Source organism: Lissotriton vulgaris, chromosome 3_2, assembly GCF_964263255.1.
Source record: "Lissotriton vulgaris chromosome 3_2, aLisVul1.2, whole genome shotgun sequence".
Classification (NCBI taxonomy): domain Eukaryota; kingdom Metazoa; phylum Chordata; class Amphibia; order Caudata; family Salamandridae; genus Lissotriton; species Lissotriton vulgaris.
The window spans coordinates 177,404,338-177,423,585 of NC_141690.1; the positions used below are offsets into that span (position 1 = coordinate 177,404,338).

General features: G+C 46.2%; 1 protein-coding gene across 2 annotated transcripts in view; it reads right to left on the reverse strand.

The window, feature by feature from the left end:
* The window catches only part of HGFAC (HGF activator), a 724,616-nt gene that overhangs the window by 186,139 nt on the left and 519,229 nt on the right, over positions 1-19,248 (reverse strand). For both annotated transcript variants that reach the window (XM_086964147.1, XM_086964148.1), the window contains exon 10: positions 12,998-13,241. In XM_086964147.1, coding sequence (XP_086820273.1) covers positions 12,998-13,241 — 244 coding nt within the window. The remainder of the gene's footprint in view (positions 1-12,997; positions 13,242-19,248) is intronic.

Here is a 19,248-nt window from a genome sequence, read left to right on the forward strand (position 1 = left end):
TTATCATTTTCAAATTCATATTGAAATTCATCGTCCTCTTCAGGAGAAAAGGATCTCTTAGATGCCATGACTTTAGAAAGTGTAGAAAACATACAAGACCTCATTTCTTTATGTATTAGAGATTTAAATACCTCATTTTCAATGTTGGGGAGAGAAATATTATCTTGGTCTGAATCTGAGTCAGACATGATAAGGATGGGGAATAGAGAGGTATAATAATAAATAAATAAATAAGTAAAGACCTCTTTCTTTTTTTTTGTTTGATATAATATATATATATATATATATAAATCAATTCAAATGTAATTCCCCCCTTTTTTTTTTTTTTTGGAGAGAGATTAGGCTAGATGGGGTGGGATTGTGAATCGTTTTAGGATTGCAAAAGAAATATAATCTAAATTGGATTTAAATCCAAAGAAAGCGTAGCAGAGACGATGAATGTGTCCAAATCAGCTGATCGTGTCGGAAAACTGACAGTTTCCCCGTGCGCGATCAGCCGGTTGCCCAGAGACGCTCATTGTGAGCAGGAAGACTGAGGAAAGCAACTAGGCAACGATAGCACGCAGCGCCTGTGTTGCTAACAGTCTTTCCTCAGTTTTGGCAAAACACAGTCACGGGCACCGGTGAGAGGAGAAATACGATGAGGGTATCAAACGAGGCAAGGTATGTCGAAGCGGAAGGCGCTTAAGTCAAAAACAATGAATATAAATCTATCTCGCGAAGTGAGAGCGCGATTATCAAATAGTGTGAGCAAACAGGAAATGAAAAAGCGCGATTACCGAGTAAAATAAGGAAAACGAGCCGACCTCCATAAATTAGAGGACGGGCGATCGAGTCAGGGAAGGGGGAGGGAACAGAACGTCCCACGGGAAACAAGAGCAAGAAAAATTGAATAAAAGCATCACAATCATCAGGTAATATTGGCAGAAATGTAACAGTATTGGGTTAAGAATAAGTATAAGATATAAATAGCAGTAAATAAGCAATAATTAAAATGACTAGCAATGTCAAAGGAGAGTAAGAGAAAAACACGACTTATCTGCTTGGAGCCGCATTTAAAAGAGGCTGATTGCCTAGTGCTTACTGGAATTGTTTTGTTAAGAATGTTCTATATGGAACTATTGCTTTGTGACATAAGCGGCTGCTTGGGTCTGCATTAAAAGCTATATGCCTAATGGTAGCCTCCGGTCTTGTAATGAAATGTATTAATTCTGCTTTACTCTTATAACACGCAATTACTGATAGATTCCGCCGGCGGAATCAAATAAGCAGCGCTGAAATTAATGTGAATAGAGCTCACACAAGACCTTACTTCCACGGCACGGCTACAGTCCTTCTGTTATTCTCCTCAGCTCTCCTATTTGCTGTTTGAGAAGCTCAGCCCACTCAAGGCGGGGTTGATCCCTCAGTCGGTGTTCAGGCAGGGTTTGGATGGTTTTTTCACAGGGTGCTTAGTTAGGACCACTGCGGACTCAGAAAGGCCCCTGTGGACACTTACGATCCTTATGGGGTCCACAACTCAGAAAAACAAGGACCCTTTGTGGGAGACCCAGCTGGGACTGTGCCTCTGAGGGTGAGGCATATCCGCCCCTTCCCTCCCACTCACCCTAGACCAGAGACCTCCGCTGCCTTCGGCAACAAACAGCATGTGTGTTGGGTTCATATATGCCTAAATGTATGTGATGGGGCAATCCGAGTCCCCGGAGGGCTGGCTTATACGCAGTGCCCTGGACACTTTCCCGAAAGAGTGCACTGCTGAGACAGCCCAAGAGTAAACTAAGGACAAAAATGGACAGAGAGCTGAGGTTTGGAAGACACTCACTGTTGAGGCATGGAAAGCACAAAGTGAGAATGGAATGCTGAGAACTGGGTAAGTACTGGTACTGGTACTGGTACTAGGTAAGTACCTTCCGTCCTGCCCAGGCAAGGCCATCAGAATGCAGATGTATGCAGAGTGGTACTTAGACACACCTATCCTTCCTGTGTTATGGTTGTCTAGAGGGAATGCAAAAAGTGTGCCGGTCACCCACTCCAGACATGTATTGGAGAGAGGCTGTCAGGAACACAGGCCAGTAAGTGCAGAGAAATGCCCATTTTCTAAACATACAAAACAAGAAATGGGCACCCAAATAAACCCTTGGAGGCTTGGGTAATCTATGCGATCAGGTAATAAGGCCTTCAAAGGATTTGTTTTAAGATCAAAGTCTTCAGTAAATATAAAAAGTTAATTATCTTCAATCCCCAAGTGGTGGCTTAATACAAACACATGTCAAAGTGAATTATTTAATTATTCAACTAATCAAACACAAAACTGAACAACATTCAGCAGGAAAGAAATCATTCTTCACGAGTGTATACTTCATAAAGTCAAAGTTTATGTAAAAAATTGTGTAATATAAAAGGGCACCAATTACAATTCACATAAAGGCAAAAGTACCTGAGATGGCCATTCTTTCCTACAGATCTTTTTATCATGAACACTTATGCTGTAAATCATTTCACATACTGAAGACATTTCTGTTCCCCTAGTTCCTTCTGCCTCTCTCGTGTCTGGCCTAGCGCTGGGATGCTCCCAGGTAGCCATGTGCTTTATAAATGCCTTTTTCATTTCATTTAATTTCATATTGAATAACAGGAACACAATCATTGGCTATACGGTTAACAATTACTGAAAGGAGATGTTGACATAGAAAATGGGTCGGATTGTCTATGTTTCAGTCTTTATTGTGAAGGCATCTATAAGACCATCTCCAGGATGAAAGTTCTCATGTCTACTGTTGACCCTGAAAAATTAGGAACAAAGTCAAACTCATACTCTACAGCAACTAAAGTTAATGGCACTCCAAGAATCAAAGTTGAATGGTAGTAGCCGAAATGAGGCAAACCCTCACCAAAAAGTTCTTTTTGTCTCAGTTTCGCTGATCGGTGAAGTCAAGACGATTAGGAAGACACAGGCAACCCTCAATTAATATAGGAGTTGACACTTCTGCAACTACGTTTGTCTCCACCTTGGAAATATCTGAGACAAATAGAACTTTGGGCCGGTCGAGCGGAATTACTAGCGGCTGGTTACTATTCCCAGTCCGGCTAAAAAAAACAGCATTTAACTGTTGACAAAAATCCTGGGCTAGAACTAAACAGACTTTTGTCCATCTCTATTTTAGTCTTATGTTATGGTATGTCATGTCACGTATGTTTGTGCAGCGCACCTCTACCACTTGAAGTGTTCCGCAGCACTTTTGAAATGTGGGTGCCCTTTACAGTTCAGGGATTCTTGTTGACAGGAGTTATAGTGGCCAGTGCACATTGTAAATGGACGTATTTCGTAATCTAATGTCGTGAAGAGTGTCTGGCAGCGCTGGAACAGACATATATTGTTTATGATGGATTGTCGTTGATGGTGGGGCTCAATCCTTATAAGGATTTATGTAGAACATTATGTCCTACCCAGGGCTACCAAATGGAAAGTTTTGCTTTAGAGTTTGGTGAAGCAGGAGTCTGGCTGCAAATCAGCCAACAAGTACATGGTTCTTTCTTGCCATTTTGAGGTGGTGAAGCACTGACGGACTTCAGGTGGAGGCTACACTGGTGGTCAGTCATTAGAAGAAGCCCATGCACCAATGTTTTTACTGTGTTGAAAATTCTGTTATGCCTCCTGATGCCGATCTTTAGTTCCTAAATGGCAAACAGGACATGAAAAATCACCAATAGGCCAAACAGCAAGGGAGAGAACTGCCTGCATGTTAGGGCCATTACTGTTTCGTTTCCCAGAAACAACCACCCTCCCACCCGCCACATTAGGGTTTATTTCTGAAAAAGATGCTGAGCAGTAATACCGCCCAGAATTTTATGTTTTATGAAAGTGCTCCTACATTTTAATGTTTTCCCTATACTTTACTATACGGAGATCTCCACCCCGACTGCAGTCTCCCTACGATAAAGTCTACGGAAAAGTAAAAAAGTTTATTTTACTAAAAAACTGTCTACATGTTTTTAAGTATTATTCTAAATTAATTTTATATATTTATTTTAAATGTGAAACTAAATAAAAATGCCTTAATTTTGAATTAAATCTTTAATTCATTTTAGTATATTAAATTAAAGAAAGAAAAACGTTGCTAATGTTTAAATAAAAAATAAATTACCGCAAATAAATTCCTACCTAAAGTACAAAATAAAATATGTTTTATTATGCATTATTATGCATTAAAATGTATTAAAAACGATGTATAGAACCCATTAAAAGTAATGTCATTTTATTTTTCAACAAAAGTTAATGTTACATTAATTTTTAAATTAAAGGTTGTTGTAATATTTTATATTCAAACTATATATTTATATATGTATATATATAATACGTAATTAAATTAAATAATAATTATGTTTTATTTTGAAAGCATTAAATTATATGTATTGATATTTTCAACTATCTGGAATTATATTATTTAATGTAATCTTATCTCCTATGGGTTTTTTTTAGTCCGTACCTCCATTTTTTCTGGAGGAGGTTGTTGCAGTACCAGTAGTTGGCCATGTGTTTTGTTGAATGTACTTCAGCTCTTAGTAATGTATTACTGTCTTGGGACCCTTTTTGGCTGTATTAACTTTAGAAGTGCAGTTTAATAGGTTGGGGCTTATGCGTGTGAGTGGGTGCACGTTCCTCCCTACTCCCCTCCCTAGCCCTCCTCTAGCCCCTTCCTTACTTTTCCTTAATCGCATCCCCTTCAATCATAAGTATTCCTCATTTTCCTGCCACTCCTATCTGTCCTTCCCACATTTACTACTAAAACGTATACTTATGTGTGTGGAGACTCTGCAGTCGGAGTGGAGATCTTGCACAGAAAAATACAGAAGAAGCACGAGTAGCCAGAAACTGACAGCAACTAGATGGCGGTGGCGGCACCTCCGCGATGGTGGAGGAGCGCTGCCCCACTGCTTTTAAGCAGTGCAAATAAAAGAAACATAAAATTATAATAACTTTGAGTTATTATCATTTTATGTTTCCATGCTGCTTTGCAAGTGGGACTGCTCTATTCTTGGAGAAGGGCAGCGGAGGAGTGGTTTGCCCACTCCTAAGTGCACATGACTGTCTGGTCAGCCCTCTGGGGCCTGCCAAACAGTCATGCACACTTTCCCTGATCTCCAAACAGGCTGTTCTGTCCCTTGTCGGGAGCGGAACCACAATGCTCAGACCAATTACAACGCTGCATTGCAGCATTGTGATTGGTCAGGGGAGCCTGCCTATTTATGGAGTCCGACAGAGAAGAGCAGAAGCGGAGACGCAAGACCCGGCACCAAGGTAAGTGTTTTTTAAAAAAATACGTTTTTACACTGCAACCCCAATGACTGCACCTACCCCGTGCCCACCACCCATGAGCCATGCCAGCTGCCACTGCTAGGTGGTGGACCGTTCATCGTATTTACTGGGGGCAGAAGGTGGGTAGCAGCATAATAAAATAAATGGGAGTTGTTTTGTGTCACTGTGGGTTTGCGGCACAGACCTGTCTTGAATATAAATTTTGTTTGCCTGTGGCGAATGCGTTGGAACAGATTTGTCTTGAGTGTACATCATCAGGTACCAGCATCATAGCTGCAACAGCAATTCATTAGAGGAAGAACACAGGGAATGAGTAGCGCATCCATAACAACTGTGCATCAGTAGTGGAATGTTCATAGTAGCAACCTGGTCAGCATTATCAATATTTCCAATACTGTGTTCAGCCATCTGCTGGGCATGATGTCTTGAAGGTATCCCCAGCATTTTACGATTGTTGCTGTGGTTCAACACATTATGCATGAAGTAAAGGCTCAGAAAAGGGTCAGAATTGTTCCACATTCTAAATAAGAATTTTTTTACATTGGTGTACATTATAAGTCTTCCAAACCGCATACATGGTCACACTGAAATCTGCATGAGAGCAGTGCCAGGTTTGGCTTGGGAGTTGGGAGCCTTCCTGTCTAGAGGAGAGAAGGATCAAGGAGGCCGTCGCACTCCTACAAAAGGTAATTTTTTTTTGTTTTTTTATGTGCCCCCCGCCGCACCACCCTCTGGACATGTCAGCCGCCACTGTTCAGTACTCATTTTCAAATAAAGGAAACATCGAGAATTCCTATGAGGTTGATGCGTTTACAAGAATTTTATTTCAGGGTCGAGTACATGCCACAGAAGAAAAAGGTAATTGCAGACTACTTACCAAGGCCACCACTAAAAGATGTGTGAGGAGACCAGCCAGAGTGATGAGGAGTAGGGATATATAGCAGTCAGTGTGGACGAAGTGACAAGTGAAAATATCTCTAAGGGAAAATGAGTAAAGGCAAAGGACGAACATCTGGTGTATGAAGCCGTAAGATTTATTTGTATGTGTGCTTACAGATCGACTCCGCACAGTGGGATTGGAAAAAGTCTTGATACACTGATGTATGAAAGAAAACCGTGCACTACGTGAAGACCTGCTAGGGAATTAAGGTGATAGGGTAGTAAAGAATGAAGTTTATTGTCACACAAAACAAGGGCAGGTATATTCAGGATGTGAGAAAAGGGGAAATGGTTCAGCTCACTGGAAATTGTAGTGTCCTGCCTGGCATATATAGACACAGACACACGGCGTGAATGGGAGCTACTTAATTCTCTTCCTTCTTCGTCCTGGTACATCGGCTAACTGCCGAGCCTGGTCCCTGGCTCCTCCCTTTCCGCCCGCCCTCATCCTCCCTCGGGCAGGTCCGAGTACCCCGTGTGTGTGTACATCATTACTTCTCCCCCCTCTGTAAACAAAAATAGAAAAAACACAGCAATCTATCTACACCCTTTGCTTTCACGTCGCTGAGGATCGCCGCTTAAAGTTCTTCAATGAGGCGAGACGGTTTCCTCGTGGTCCGTCTGGGGTGCGACTGAGGATCAGGGATGTCTCGCTCGTGTTCATCAGCGATCTCCATCAATACTTGACTGCGGCTGGGCTGTGTCTCTGGTTCCCTTTTCTCAGCTCGCGGTTCAGTCAGTAGTTCTTTGACATTAGGGCTGCACTTCTTAAAGTGCGTCACATTCCTGGTGACTCGTCTTCCGTCGGTTTCCGCGTTAATCATAGTTCCTTTCTGTTGCACCACTTTCAGCGGAGTCTCATGATATTTGCAGTCAGTCTTTCGGTGCTGCTCTTGCTGCGCCAGCACCCAGGCTCCTTCTCGAATTTCAGCGTGAGAGGCAATCGACGTTCATCCGCATAGTCCTTCATTTTTTCTTTCTTCAGCTTGTCTATGGCCGCGATCTCCTCGTGGTCAGAATCGGGATACTGTTCACTCGCTGGGATGCTCATCATTGGTAATCTAGTGCGCACTGATCGGCCTAGCATGAGGGTGGCAGGACATTTGCCCGTGGTGGAGTGGGGCGTTTTTCGATAGGCTCTTAGTACCTCGTTGAGTGCTGTCTGGATGTTCTTTCGAGTGAGCTCTGCCTGCTGAATGGCTTTCTTGACCATGGCCATGAAGCGTTCAATCATTCCGTTCGCCTGAGGCCATAGTGGTGTGATCTTCCGGTGTTTGAAGTTTAGTTGTTGAGCAAACTCGGCGAAGTCGTGGCTGTTGAATGGGGGCCCATTGTCAGATTTTACCACTTGAGGAATGCCCCACGCAGCAAAGACTTCCTCTAGAATTGGTCTGGCGCTGGAGGCTTTTGTGGATGTGCACAGTTGTGCAATGGGGAATCTGGAATATTCGTCCATGATGACCAGGACATATTGGCCCGACCTGAATGGCCCAAAGAAATCAATGGCAATGTGTTGCCAGACACCCTCGGGCAGTGGAGACATTAGCAGCAGTGCAGGGGGATCTGGACGGCTCACTAGCTGACATTGTGGGCAATCCTCCAGTGTTGTTTCCACCATTAGATCCAGTGTTGGAAACCAGACTCTCTCGCAGAGTGCTCTTTTCGTGGCTACTATGCCCCGGTGGCTTTCATGTGCTAGACTTATTACCCCTTGTCTTAGTTGTCGTGGGATCACAATTCGAGTATCTCTTAGGATGAGCCCATTTGTCGCTATTGACAGTTCTTCGTGGATGTGTTTGAACGCTGCCATCTCTTGGTCGTTTTGTCCATTTGTTTGTGAATGTCGCCAGCTATTGGTTTGTATCCGGCGTTTCACTTCTTGTAGGGTGACCTCGGACTGTGTCGCCTCACAGATGTCTTCCAGCGGAACTGCAGGAGGTCTAGCCTGATCTACCACGAAGTGGATGTATTCGTCCGCAATCGATTGTTCGGATTTGCTGGTCCTGGTGGGGTGTCTGGACATGTAGTCGGCAGGGTTTGCGGCTTTCCCTGGCTTGTGTAAAATGGTGTAGGTGTATTCTTGTAGCCTGAGGCCCCATCTCTCTATTTGTGGCGGCATTTTTGCTCGAGGGTTTCCGAAAATTGTAACCAGAGCTTGATGATCAGTGACCAGGGTGAAGTGCTTTCCGAAGATGAATATGTGGAAATGTTCACAACCCCATACGACAGCTAAACTTTCCTTTTCTGGCTGGGAGTATGCTCTCTCCGTGTCTGTTAGACTCCTACTGGCATATGCTACAATGTGCCGTTGGTCCTCATCTCTGTCATATTGTGCTAGGATGGCCCCTAGCCCTACGGGGCTGGCATCTACTGTTATTTCTGTCTTCTTTTTTTGGATTGAAGTAAGCCATCTTTTTAGCTGACTCCACAGCTTCTTTGATCTCTCTGAACGCCCGTTCACATTGGGTGGACCACTGAAACGGCTGCCCTTGTTTGGTGAGCGTTCTCAGGGGGTGACTTATTGTGGCGTAGTCTGGTATATATCTGGAGCAGTAGCTGGCCATGCCCAGGAACGAGCGTACGTCACCAACGTCATCTGGGCTCGGTGTGTCATTTAGCTCTGCTACCTTTTCGGGGTCCGGTTTCATGCCATTTCCAGAGAAGACGTGGCCAAAAATGTCAGCGTTGGCTTATGAAATTCACACTTGTCCTGATTGAGTGTGAGGTTGGCTTCTGTCAGTGCATGACAGACCCGATCTAGCGCCCTGTCATGTTCTTGAGTGGTTTCTCCATAGACCAGGATGTCATCGCTATAGTTCAATACATGGGGACCATGATGAATTGTTCTCCTGATTGCTTCTTGAAAGATTTCTGCTGCTGAGGACACCCCAAAACGGAGTCTTTTGTACCTGAACAGCCCTAGATGTGTTGAGAATGTCGTGATATATCGGGACAGCTCGTGCAACTCTAGTTGGTGATATCCTTTGTTAAGGTCCAATTTTGAAAATATTTTGGCTCCTTTGAGTGACGTGATCATGTCACTGATGTGAGGGCCTGGGTGCCTCTCCCTCTCTATCCCTGTGTTAGGTGCTCTCATGTCCACACATAGACGGACTCGGTTTGTCTCTCCTTTCTTTGGAACCACTACAACCGGGGAGACCCATGGGGTTGGTCCATCAGTCCTCTCTATGATGTCAGCCTCGAGTAAGTCTTGAAGCTCCTTCTCCACAGCTTCCTGCAGATGAAACGGGATTTTTCGGTGGTGTTGTGCCACTGGTGTGATTTGCTCGTTGATGTGCAGTCTGATTTGGCAGTTTTTCATCTTCCCAAGACCTTGGAAGAGCTTGGGGAACTTCTGAATGATGTCTGGTTTGTCATCCACTTTGTACAGTATGTCTATCAACTTTAGTCGTTCTGCGGTGGGCAGGCTTAGTAGGCAGTCTGCCTCAGGTCCCTCGATGACGTGAATGTAGGCTTGTATTGTGCGATCTTGATATGATAGATCGGTCACGAACTTCCCAAGACAGGGGAGTGGTTTCTTTGACATCCACGTATATACTTGCACATGGGCATTGACCAATTTGGGAGGTGGCCTCATTCTTTGATATTCCGCCACAGGTAGGTAGTTTAGTGACGCCCCACTGTCCAGCACAAACTTGGTGTGATGAGAACCAACTCTGATGTCTAGCCGTGGATACTCTTTTAGACGATCAGTATCCGCTACAAAATATACATATTCGTCTCGGTCTTATGAGATGGGTGATAGGGATCTTGACTCTCTTGATGACGATCGTCCAGATTGATATGTTCGGCAGGAGTGACAGCTGGATTGTGACGACCCTGTGGAGGAGTCTCATCTATCCTGCACTGCTCTGACATGGGGACGACTGCTTGAGGGAAGATATGGCCGGGCATGTTCTCGTTGATCATTCTTGTGCGACGTCCCGCACATGCTTTCAAAATGGTTGTCTCTACCACACTTCCGACATTGTTGGTCTAGTGCTGGGCATGCGTCTGCATGTGGGAAATCGTAGCTGCATCTGTAGCACTTCAGTTGTCTTTCTGATCTTTTCTTGGTGCGACTTGCGGTTCTGCATCGACGACTTGATGGGTGGTATTGTTTCTTGGATCTGGAGGAGCGCACTTGAGGTGGGGACCGCCCGTGCGCTTGTCGAGACTGCATCCTGAATGCCTGTTTTTCGCTTCTCCCGGCTTCCATCTTCTTCGCATGTTCGTCGGCTTGATCATGGACTCTTGTCATTTCCTCAATCTCCTCTAGCGGGTAGCTTTTATTGAGCAGTTTGCGTCTCAAGGGCTCTGAAAGACAACCTTCTATGATTCTCAATCGGAGGGCATCCTCGGTGGAGAAATTATCAAAGTCACAATATCTTGCTAAACGTCTCAGACGTGTGACGAATACACCCATTGGCTCACCTTTCTCTTGTGAGGCCAGGTTGAATGTATATCGCTCATAATCAACATTCTTTTTGTGCAAGAACTTGCGGTTGAGTGCTTCACAGACTTTATCATATGAACCAGCAGACTCAGCAGGCAACTCTTTTATGATCTGTCCAACTTCTTTGCCTACAAGATTCTTGAGAGCGATCAATTGCTGTCCAACATCAGTTACCTGAGACCCTTTCATGATGTCCGTGAAATCTTCTAGCCATTCTTCCCACCGCAGGCCCATACCCCCGCCAGATTCAAGAGTGAGGGACTCTGGAGGGCGCAGGAACGAGACTCCCAAAACACCCATGGGAGCGGGGTCAGCCATCGCGAGATCACGTTATCTTAAAATGTGCTGACAAAATCCTTTCTGTAAACTCTTTAATTGAATTTGCTATTCCTTGCACTCGCCAGTGCTTGTTTACTTGTTCACTGCACTCGCCAGTGCTTGTTTATTTGTTTTGTTGCACTCGCCAGTGCTTGTTTACTTCACTTCTTGCACTCGCCAGTGCTTGTTTACTATGTTCCTTGCACTCGCCAGTGCTTGTTTGCTTCGCTTCTTGCACTCACCCGTGCTTGTTTACTATGTTCCTTGCACTCGCAAGTGCTTGTTTTCTTCACTTCTTGCACTCGCCAGTGCTTGTTTACTATGTTCCTTGCACTCGCCAGTGCTTGTTTATTTGTTTTGTTGCACTCGCCAGTGCTTGTTTATTCTTGCGCACCGTGCATTTATCAGTGCTTGATGGCTTTCAGGCTCTCTGCCTGACTTCAAGATGGCCGCCGAAGATCCCTGACAGGGGATTGGACAAAACTGCCTGACTCCAAAATGGCCGCCGCGAGAATCTCGTGTACAACGAGATTTGGCCTTTTTTTTTTTTTTTTTTACCGGAGACACGAATGCATTGATTTCTGCTCTCTCTCCCTCACCGATCGTCGGTTTCAGCTGGCACTCTCTTCAGCAGGAGCACCAGGTGAGACAGCTCTTTTTCTTCTTTTTTTTTTCGTGGTTTCACAGCCGGGGTGGGCTCCTGGCGAGCATGCAGGCAACAGGCTCCAGCCCCCAGGACGTGCAACACGCACACGCGGTACGGCGGGGCGAGCTCCGGACAGGTCAAACACACCGCCGGATAGCTGGGGTGAGCTCCCAGCGCGCGAGGACGCTCGTGCCGTGACTCGGTCGACACGCGGTCACCGGCCCCACAATTCTAGGTGCCTCCCCACTTCCAGGAACGTGCACCGAGTTAGCCGTCCTTCTCACACACGTACAGGTTCTTAGGACCCTCGTCGCCAGATGTAGTGTCCTGCCTGGCATATATAGACACGGACACACGGCGTGAGTGGGAGCTTCTTTATTCTCTTCCTTCTTCGTCCTGGTACATCGGCTAACTGCCGTCCCTGGTCCCTGGCTCCTCCCTTTCCGCCCGCCCTCGTCCTCCCTCGGGCAGGTCCTTGTGCTCCGTGTGTGTGTACATCATTACAGAAATGGAAGGCCATTTTTGTGATTGTTGATTTGGCAAAAGTTAAGAGTTCTAGATTGGTGAAAAGGGGATTGTCCAAATTTTCTCAACTACTGAAAGTGGTTAGGCTGAGGTAAGTTTGAGTGATGGAAATGTCGGAAACTTCAGAGTGTGCAACAGAATGACAGTGTGGCAGGAAATGGGAGTAAGAAAGGGAGAAAAAAATAATATATTGTATTGTGATCAAGAAGGATTCCCAAAGGGCGATACTGGATGTAGGATTTTGAAGTGGAATTTCCTTGACATCCCTCATAAATGTTATAGTACTTATATGCAGTTCTTTAGTGTGTATATTTTCCATAAGATTATTGTGATTTTTAATCGTATCAGAGTTTTAAGTTTTTAATGGCTATAAGAAAGAGAAATGTAAAGCATTGTGTACTGAAATTTGATTGTGTTCCCAGAGCAATGGAATGTTGCGGATAGTCTACACATTTGGTATGTTCACATACGTAGAGGCCTAAATTTACTAATATTTAGCATCAGGGTTGTGTCACTTTTTTGACACATCCCACAGCAATATCTATTCTGGTATTTACTAAGCCAGGAAAAGCCCAATTTGTAATGGATGTGCAGAAAACGCGCTGCCTTGCATTACCTCCCATCGGGGAGGTGGTACATGGGTGGAACATAGGTGTTCTCGTGCATCCACCCATGTATTCTGATGCAAACACATTTACTAAAATCAGTAAACATGGGTTTGCGCCTCAATGCTGCGTCTTCGCGAGGCTGGAGTAAAAATGAGAAATCATGAGTGAAGAATATATAATTATCTTACTTGTTGGCAAAGCAGTGTGCAGCGGTGACCACCCAGCAGGGCAGAATGAGGCTTCCTCCACAGAAACTCTCTCCAATGTATATGGCAGCCAACCAGGGGTGAGATGCAGGTAAGGCCGAAGTTCCACCAAGAACCCGACCTCTTGTAATAACTCGTTTACTGTGCTTTAACCCACATGTTGGTTTTACCACAAAGGGAGTCAGCGTTGGTTGGTCTTCAAGAATGACCTTCCTTCCTGCAGTTTCTGCAACAAAGAAGGACACTGGGTAACGACAACTCATTTTTTATTTTTTTGATTTACAGATTTTTTGTTAAATGGAAAATGCATTCATGCAGTTTGCAAGGCTGGTGGCCACCTGGGATTTCTGCTCACTGTTGTTGCATAAAAAAGTTAACATAATTGAAAGATCTCTTACTGTTCGTTTGGTTTTTAGATTAAAAACTGAACTTTTCGACTAGAAGGGCATTCCTAATATTGAGTTAGAACACACCAGCTGCATATATACATCCTTAAACTTTACCAAAAATGTGTCATAATGAGTCTTGTTGTGCATGGAAAGTTTCGGGGCAATCTGTCACTTGGGGGCGGAAAAAAATGGAGTTTAAAAAAGTTTTCTTTCCTATGTTAATTCCCATATTAGCTTGGAACACGACTACAGCCTGTACCGCTGGACAGCATAACACCAAAATTGGCAGAAAGGTAGATTTGGTTACGCAGATCATGCTATTAAACAGTGACTAAAAATGCTGCTCTGGTATGCTAGGCAAAGGTCGCTCAACCAGACGTGTGTCAGTTTCATGGGCTTCCATTGCTGTAATTTGTCAGACAGCCATTTGGGCTACGCCAAAAATGTGCATCATTACAGATTACAGAATGTGTTATATGACAGCACCAATTTAGGGGTTGTAGTGCTGCATTCAGTGTTACGACAAGTCCATTCCAATACATCACTTTTGGGTGTTGCAGTCAATGATTGGTCACAAGATGGACAGCGAATAGGAACTAATGACGACAGCTCCTGGGTTGGCAAATCCCCGGTTTATCCCTGCCATCCAACACTTTGACGCACCTTGGTGATTTGAAGATTACATTTCCTTGCGGATTTGTTGAAGTGCGGGCCTTCAGATCTCTGTACAGGAGTCGGATCCTGGGTTGAGGTGGCCTGCACTGCAGCTGCCCATTTCCGATTGCCTTTTTGAGGCAGACAGCAACCACCCCTCTTGCTGTTGCCGGTCAAGCTGTCGCCCTGCGGACCCTCGCTGAGGGAGAGCCGGGGCCCTGGATGCCCATCCAACTATGCATGTGGCGTCTGCACTGACCAAGGAAGGCAGCCTCCATCCATCGCCTGACCAGCTCTCTGGAGGGAGCCAGACATCTGAGGATCGGCTGTAGATGTTCGGTGCTGCAGGGGAAACATGGTTAGTGCTCCTCGCAGCCGATCTGTTTGCCCGCTGACACCTCTCGCACCTGAAGTGTCCCAGGCTTGATGGCAGAAAGCGGATGAGCGTGGGAGTTGTCTCATCCATGGCGGTCCAGATTCCTCCTGAGCCCACCATCAGCAGCTGCCCCTCCTTCTGCCCACATGGACTGCCTGATTTGTTCACAGTCTTTAATTTCTTCCCGCGCTGCCAGAGCACTCGTGCTGCTTGAGGCTGGGGTTCCTTTCCCCTCTCCAGGATTTGCATCCAAGTCCTAGGGGAGCGGAGACCCCTGGCATTGCTGGAGGCTGTCCGGGTAGGAGGCCTGCATGTCAAGTCTGCTGTGTGAGCCATGGTTGCATTGCCACCCACACTGGGACATTTGGGGAGGTCTCCGTGTCCTCCATTTTGGGGGTCCCTCTGCTCCTCTCTCCCTGGCTCTCCACAAGGAAGTTCCTCAAGATGGTGACCCCCTTCATGGAAAGGAAAATAGACATAGGACTCTATCCATGAGAAGTTCTATTAAAACTAAAAAAGGACTAAGCCTATCCCCTGCATTCTAGGAACCCCGATCTCAAAGGGGGCAGCCATCTTGGAATGGTGGTTGGTTATAATTCCTTCATATATATCTGCCTCTTGTTTAACCTCGCTTACTTGCTATACCATTCTATTGGCCCCCTGCTCATCTTTCACCAATTCCACTTGAGGAAGTTTTCAAGGACAATGGGCGCTCCATTGGAAGGGCATTTTGGCATATGACACTTTCTATGGAAACTGAAAACGGATTAAGCCTCTCTCCGGCCTTCTAGGAACTTCACTCTCAATATGGGGCACCCATCTTTGAATAGTTTGAATGGTTGCTGGTTCTAACGCCTACTATATCTGCCTCATCTTACCTTTTTGTCGCACTTGCTATACCATCCCATTGGCCACTGTAATCACTTACTCATGGCCCACTCACTATGAGTTCTCTCTGGGCATCGTTATAAATAAACACTAACTATAAAGCATTACTTTTCTTTAGCTATTTCACCCAAACAATGGACATACAACTAATATCATCAGGCTTTAAAACCTACACAATTAATTACCTCCCTAATCTCTAAAAGAAATGCTGCAAAAAAACTCAAACACTGACTAAATCCCACCCTGAAACTCTCATCTCTGACCCATATTTCTACTCGAGTAAGGGCACGCTAATTAGCGACCTCATCTTCTACACAAAAAGATGTGCACAGTGGAGAACTGCCATTTACTCCTTACTCCGAATCGCCAACTCCAGGAAAACACCCCATGGGCTTAGGCTATCTGTATCCCGTTCGCCCTTCTGTAGGACATACATTACTGTATATCTCTACAATAATGGATTCATCCTAACTCAATCCTCTAATGACAATCTAGCAGTAATGGGGGAGATTTTCCCTATCATCAAAAGTAATGTGAACAATAAGAACTCAACCCCCAACTAAGACACCCTAGCTCGCCTGACATCACTCCTGCACACCTATGTTCGCCCACCCTTACACTGGCATCATCCAGCCCTCTACCCATTGTTAGACTGAAGGCCCCTCTCTCTGTCTACCCTCTCTCTTTAATTCTCCGATCCAGTCCACATGCACCAGATGCCTCTAAAACAGCAAACATGGAATCCCTCTTTCCAGGTCCTATTCCCGTGACTTCACCCCCTTCTCCTGTATTATCCCTAACTGGTTCTCCCTGCACTCCCATATCTCCTTCCAGTGCACAGATATTGAATATATCTGATTAAATACCCCCTAACATGATGAACCGGACGCCTCTTAAATCTCTCACTCAGAAAACATTCCGCCACTTCTCCCACCCTGTGGCTATGCCCACAACCACTTAGACAATCCCTCCACATGGCATCACTGACTTTTAAACTCTCCCTTCCTCCATTACTAACTTTCCCTCCCAACCCATGACCACCTGCCTCCAAGCCTCTTTGGAATCTTGCCTTGTTGAGATTTCACTTAACTTGCTACATCTCAAGGATGATATTCAGGGGGGGGCGTGGCTAGCGACCAGACAAAATGGCCGCACACTAGCAGAGCTCTGTGACGGTATAAGCCATCCCCGCTAAATCCGTCCATTTATCCTGCAAAAGATTGGACCTGTGCCCACGCATCGGAATCGGCCAAACCTCCGGGCCACGGAGCACCGCTTAGATGACCTGTACCCCACGGATTAACACGGCGGTAAAGATTGCGGCCTCCTCGCTACGCCGGAGCTGTGGACTGAAGTAAAACGGTGGCCCGGCGGTGCGGCACCCCAGGCGGAAAAGAAAACATCGGCGCGAAGGTGAGGAGACGAGACCTGCCTCACGCAAACACCGCATAGGGGGAGATTGAGGGGACTCCCATCCGCTGCGCAGGAGGACAAGAGGGCCTGACACCGCGGTCACCAGCGATGCGGTCGTAACCCGGCGGCGGGAGCTTCCGCGCCAAATATATTCCGAAAGCGGCCATTACTCCGCAGTGGTGAAGCCATCCCCAGTGGGTGGGACACATTGGCGCGAGGATAGCGATGACACCTAACAGTTAAACGGGCCCCAGGGGGGCCACAGGCATCGTAACCCCAACCAAGACTACCCTCAACAGGGGGCAGGGGGTAGTGTAACCATCCGCACCACAGGACTGATAAATAAGGGTGCGCGACCCGTTTTCTGCAGCGCTCGGACCACAGCACCGTACCAGCACTGGGATCTGGGGGACACGGAGTGGGTCCTGCCAGCACGCTGTCATTCTGATACATATATTTACAACAAGGGGTGGTGAGGGACAGAGTCTCTGAATTAAGCAGAAAGCTCTCACCCAGTCAAGAGATCAGGGCTAGATTCAACACCGTTTTTTAGCTCACTGCACCATCCCAGTTTCAGAACCTGGCTGTATGCAAATTAGTCTGCTCCTGTCCCAGTGCATGATGGGAACAGAGCAAACCAAACTACAAAAGCCAATTCTTACACTGGGAAGGAAACAAGCTCCCGGGGACCGGTTTCTGGCATTACAGCCGTCTTCGGCCCGGTTTGCTTGAATCCTGATGGTGCAATGAGCAAGGGTCTCACATCTGAGAATACCCTTCCACGCTTAGGGTGGACAAAAATATTTACAACAAGGGGTGGTGAGGGACAGAGTCTCTGAATTAAGCAGAAAGCTCTCACCCAGTCAAGAGATCAGGGCTAGATCCAACATCGTTTTTTAGCTCACTGCACCATCCCAGTTTCAGAACCTGGCTGTATGCAAATTAGTCTGTTCCTGTCCCAGTGCATGATGGGAACAGGGCAAACCAAACTACAAAAGCCAATTCTTACACTGGGAAGGAAACAAGCTCCCGGGGACCGGTTTCTGGCATTACAGCCGTCTTCGGCCCGGTTTGCTTGAATCCTGATGGTGCAATGAGCAAGGGTCTCACATCTGAGAATACCCTTCCACGCTTAGGGTGGACAAAAATATTTACAACAAGGGGTGGTGAGGGACAGAGTCTCTGAATTAAGCAGAAAGCTCTCACCCAGTCAAGAGATCAGGGCTAGATCCAACACCGTTTTTTAGCTCACTGCACCATCCCAGTTTCAGAACCTGGCTGTATGCAAATTAGTCTGTTCCTGTCCCAGTGCATGATGGGAACAGGGCAAACCAAACTACAAAAGCCAATTCTTACACTGGGAAGGAAACAAGCTCCCGGGGACCGGTTTCTGGCATTACAGCCGTCTTCGGCCCGGTTTGCTTGAATCCTGATGGTGCAATGAGCAAGGGTCTCACATCTGAGAATACCCTTCCACGCTTAGGGTGGACAAAAATATTTACAACAAGGGGTGGTGAGGGACAGAGTCTCTGAATTAAGCAGAAAGCTCTCACCCAGTCAAGAGATCAGGGCTAGATCCAACACCGTTTTTTAGCTCACTGCACCATCCCAGTTTCAGAACCTGGCTGTATGCAAATTAGTCTGTTCCTGTCCCAGTGCATGATGGGAACAGGGCAAACCAAACTACAAAAGCCAACTCTTACACTGGGAAGGAAACAAGCTCCCGGGGACCGGTTTCTGGCATTACAGCCGTCTTCGGCCCGGTTTGCTTGAATCCTGATGGTGCAATGAGCAAGGGTCTCACATCTGAGAATACCCTTCCACGCTTAGGGTGGACAAAAATATTTACAACAAGGGGTGGTGAGGGACAGAGTCTCTGAATTAAGCAGAAAGCTCTCACCCAGTCAAGAGATCAGGGCTAGATCCAACACCGTTTTTTAGCTCACTGCACCATCCCAGTTTCAGAACCTGGCTGTATGCAAATTAGTCTGTTCCTGTCCCAGTGCATGTTGGGAACAGGGCAAACCAAACTACAAAAGCCAATTCTTACACTGGGAAGGAAACAAGCTCCCGGGGACCGGTTTCTGGCATTACAGCCGTCTTCGGCCCGGTTTGCTTGAATCCTGATGGTGCAATGAGCAAGGGTCTCACATCTGAGAATACCCTTCCACGCTTAGGGTGGACAAAAATATTTACAACAAGGGGTGGTGAGGGACAGAGTCTCTGAATTAAGCAGAAAGCTCTCACCCAGTCAAGAGATCAGGGCTAGATCCAACACCGTTTTTTAGCTCACTGCACCATCCCAGTTTCAGAACCTGGCTGTATGCAAATTAGTCTGTTCCTGTCCCAGTGCATGATGGGAACAGGGCAAACCAAACTACAAAAGCCAATTCTTACACTGGGAAGGAAACAAGCTCCCGGGGACCGGTTTCTGGCATTACAGCCGTCTTCGGCCCGGTTTGCTTGAATCCTGATGGTGCAATGAGCAAGGGTCTCACATCTGAGAATACCCT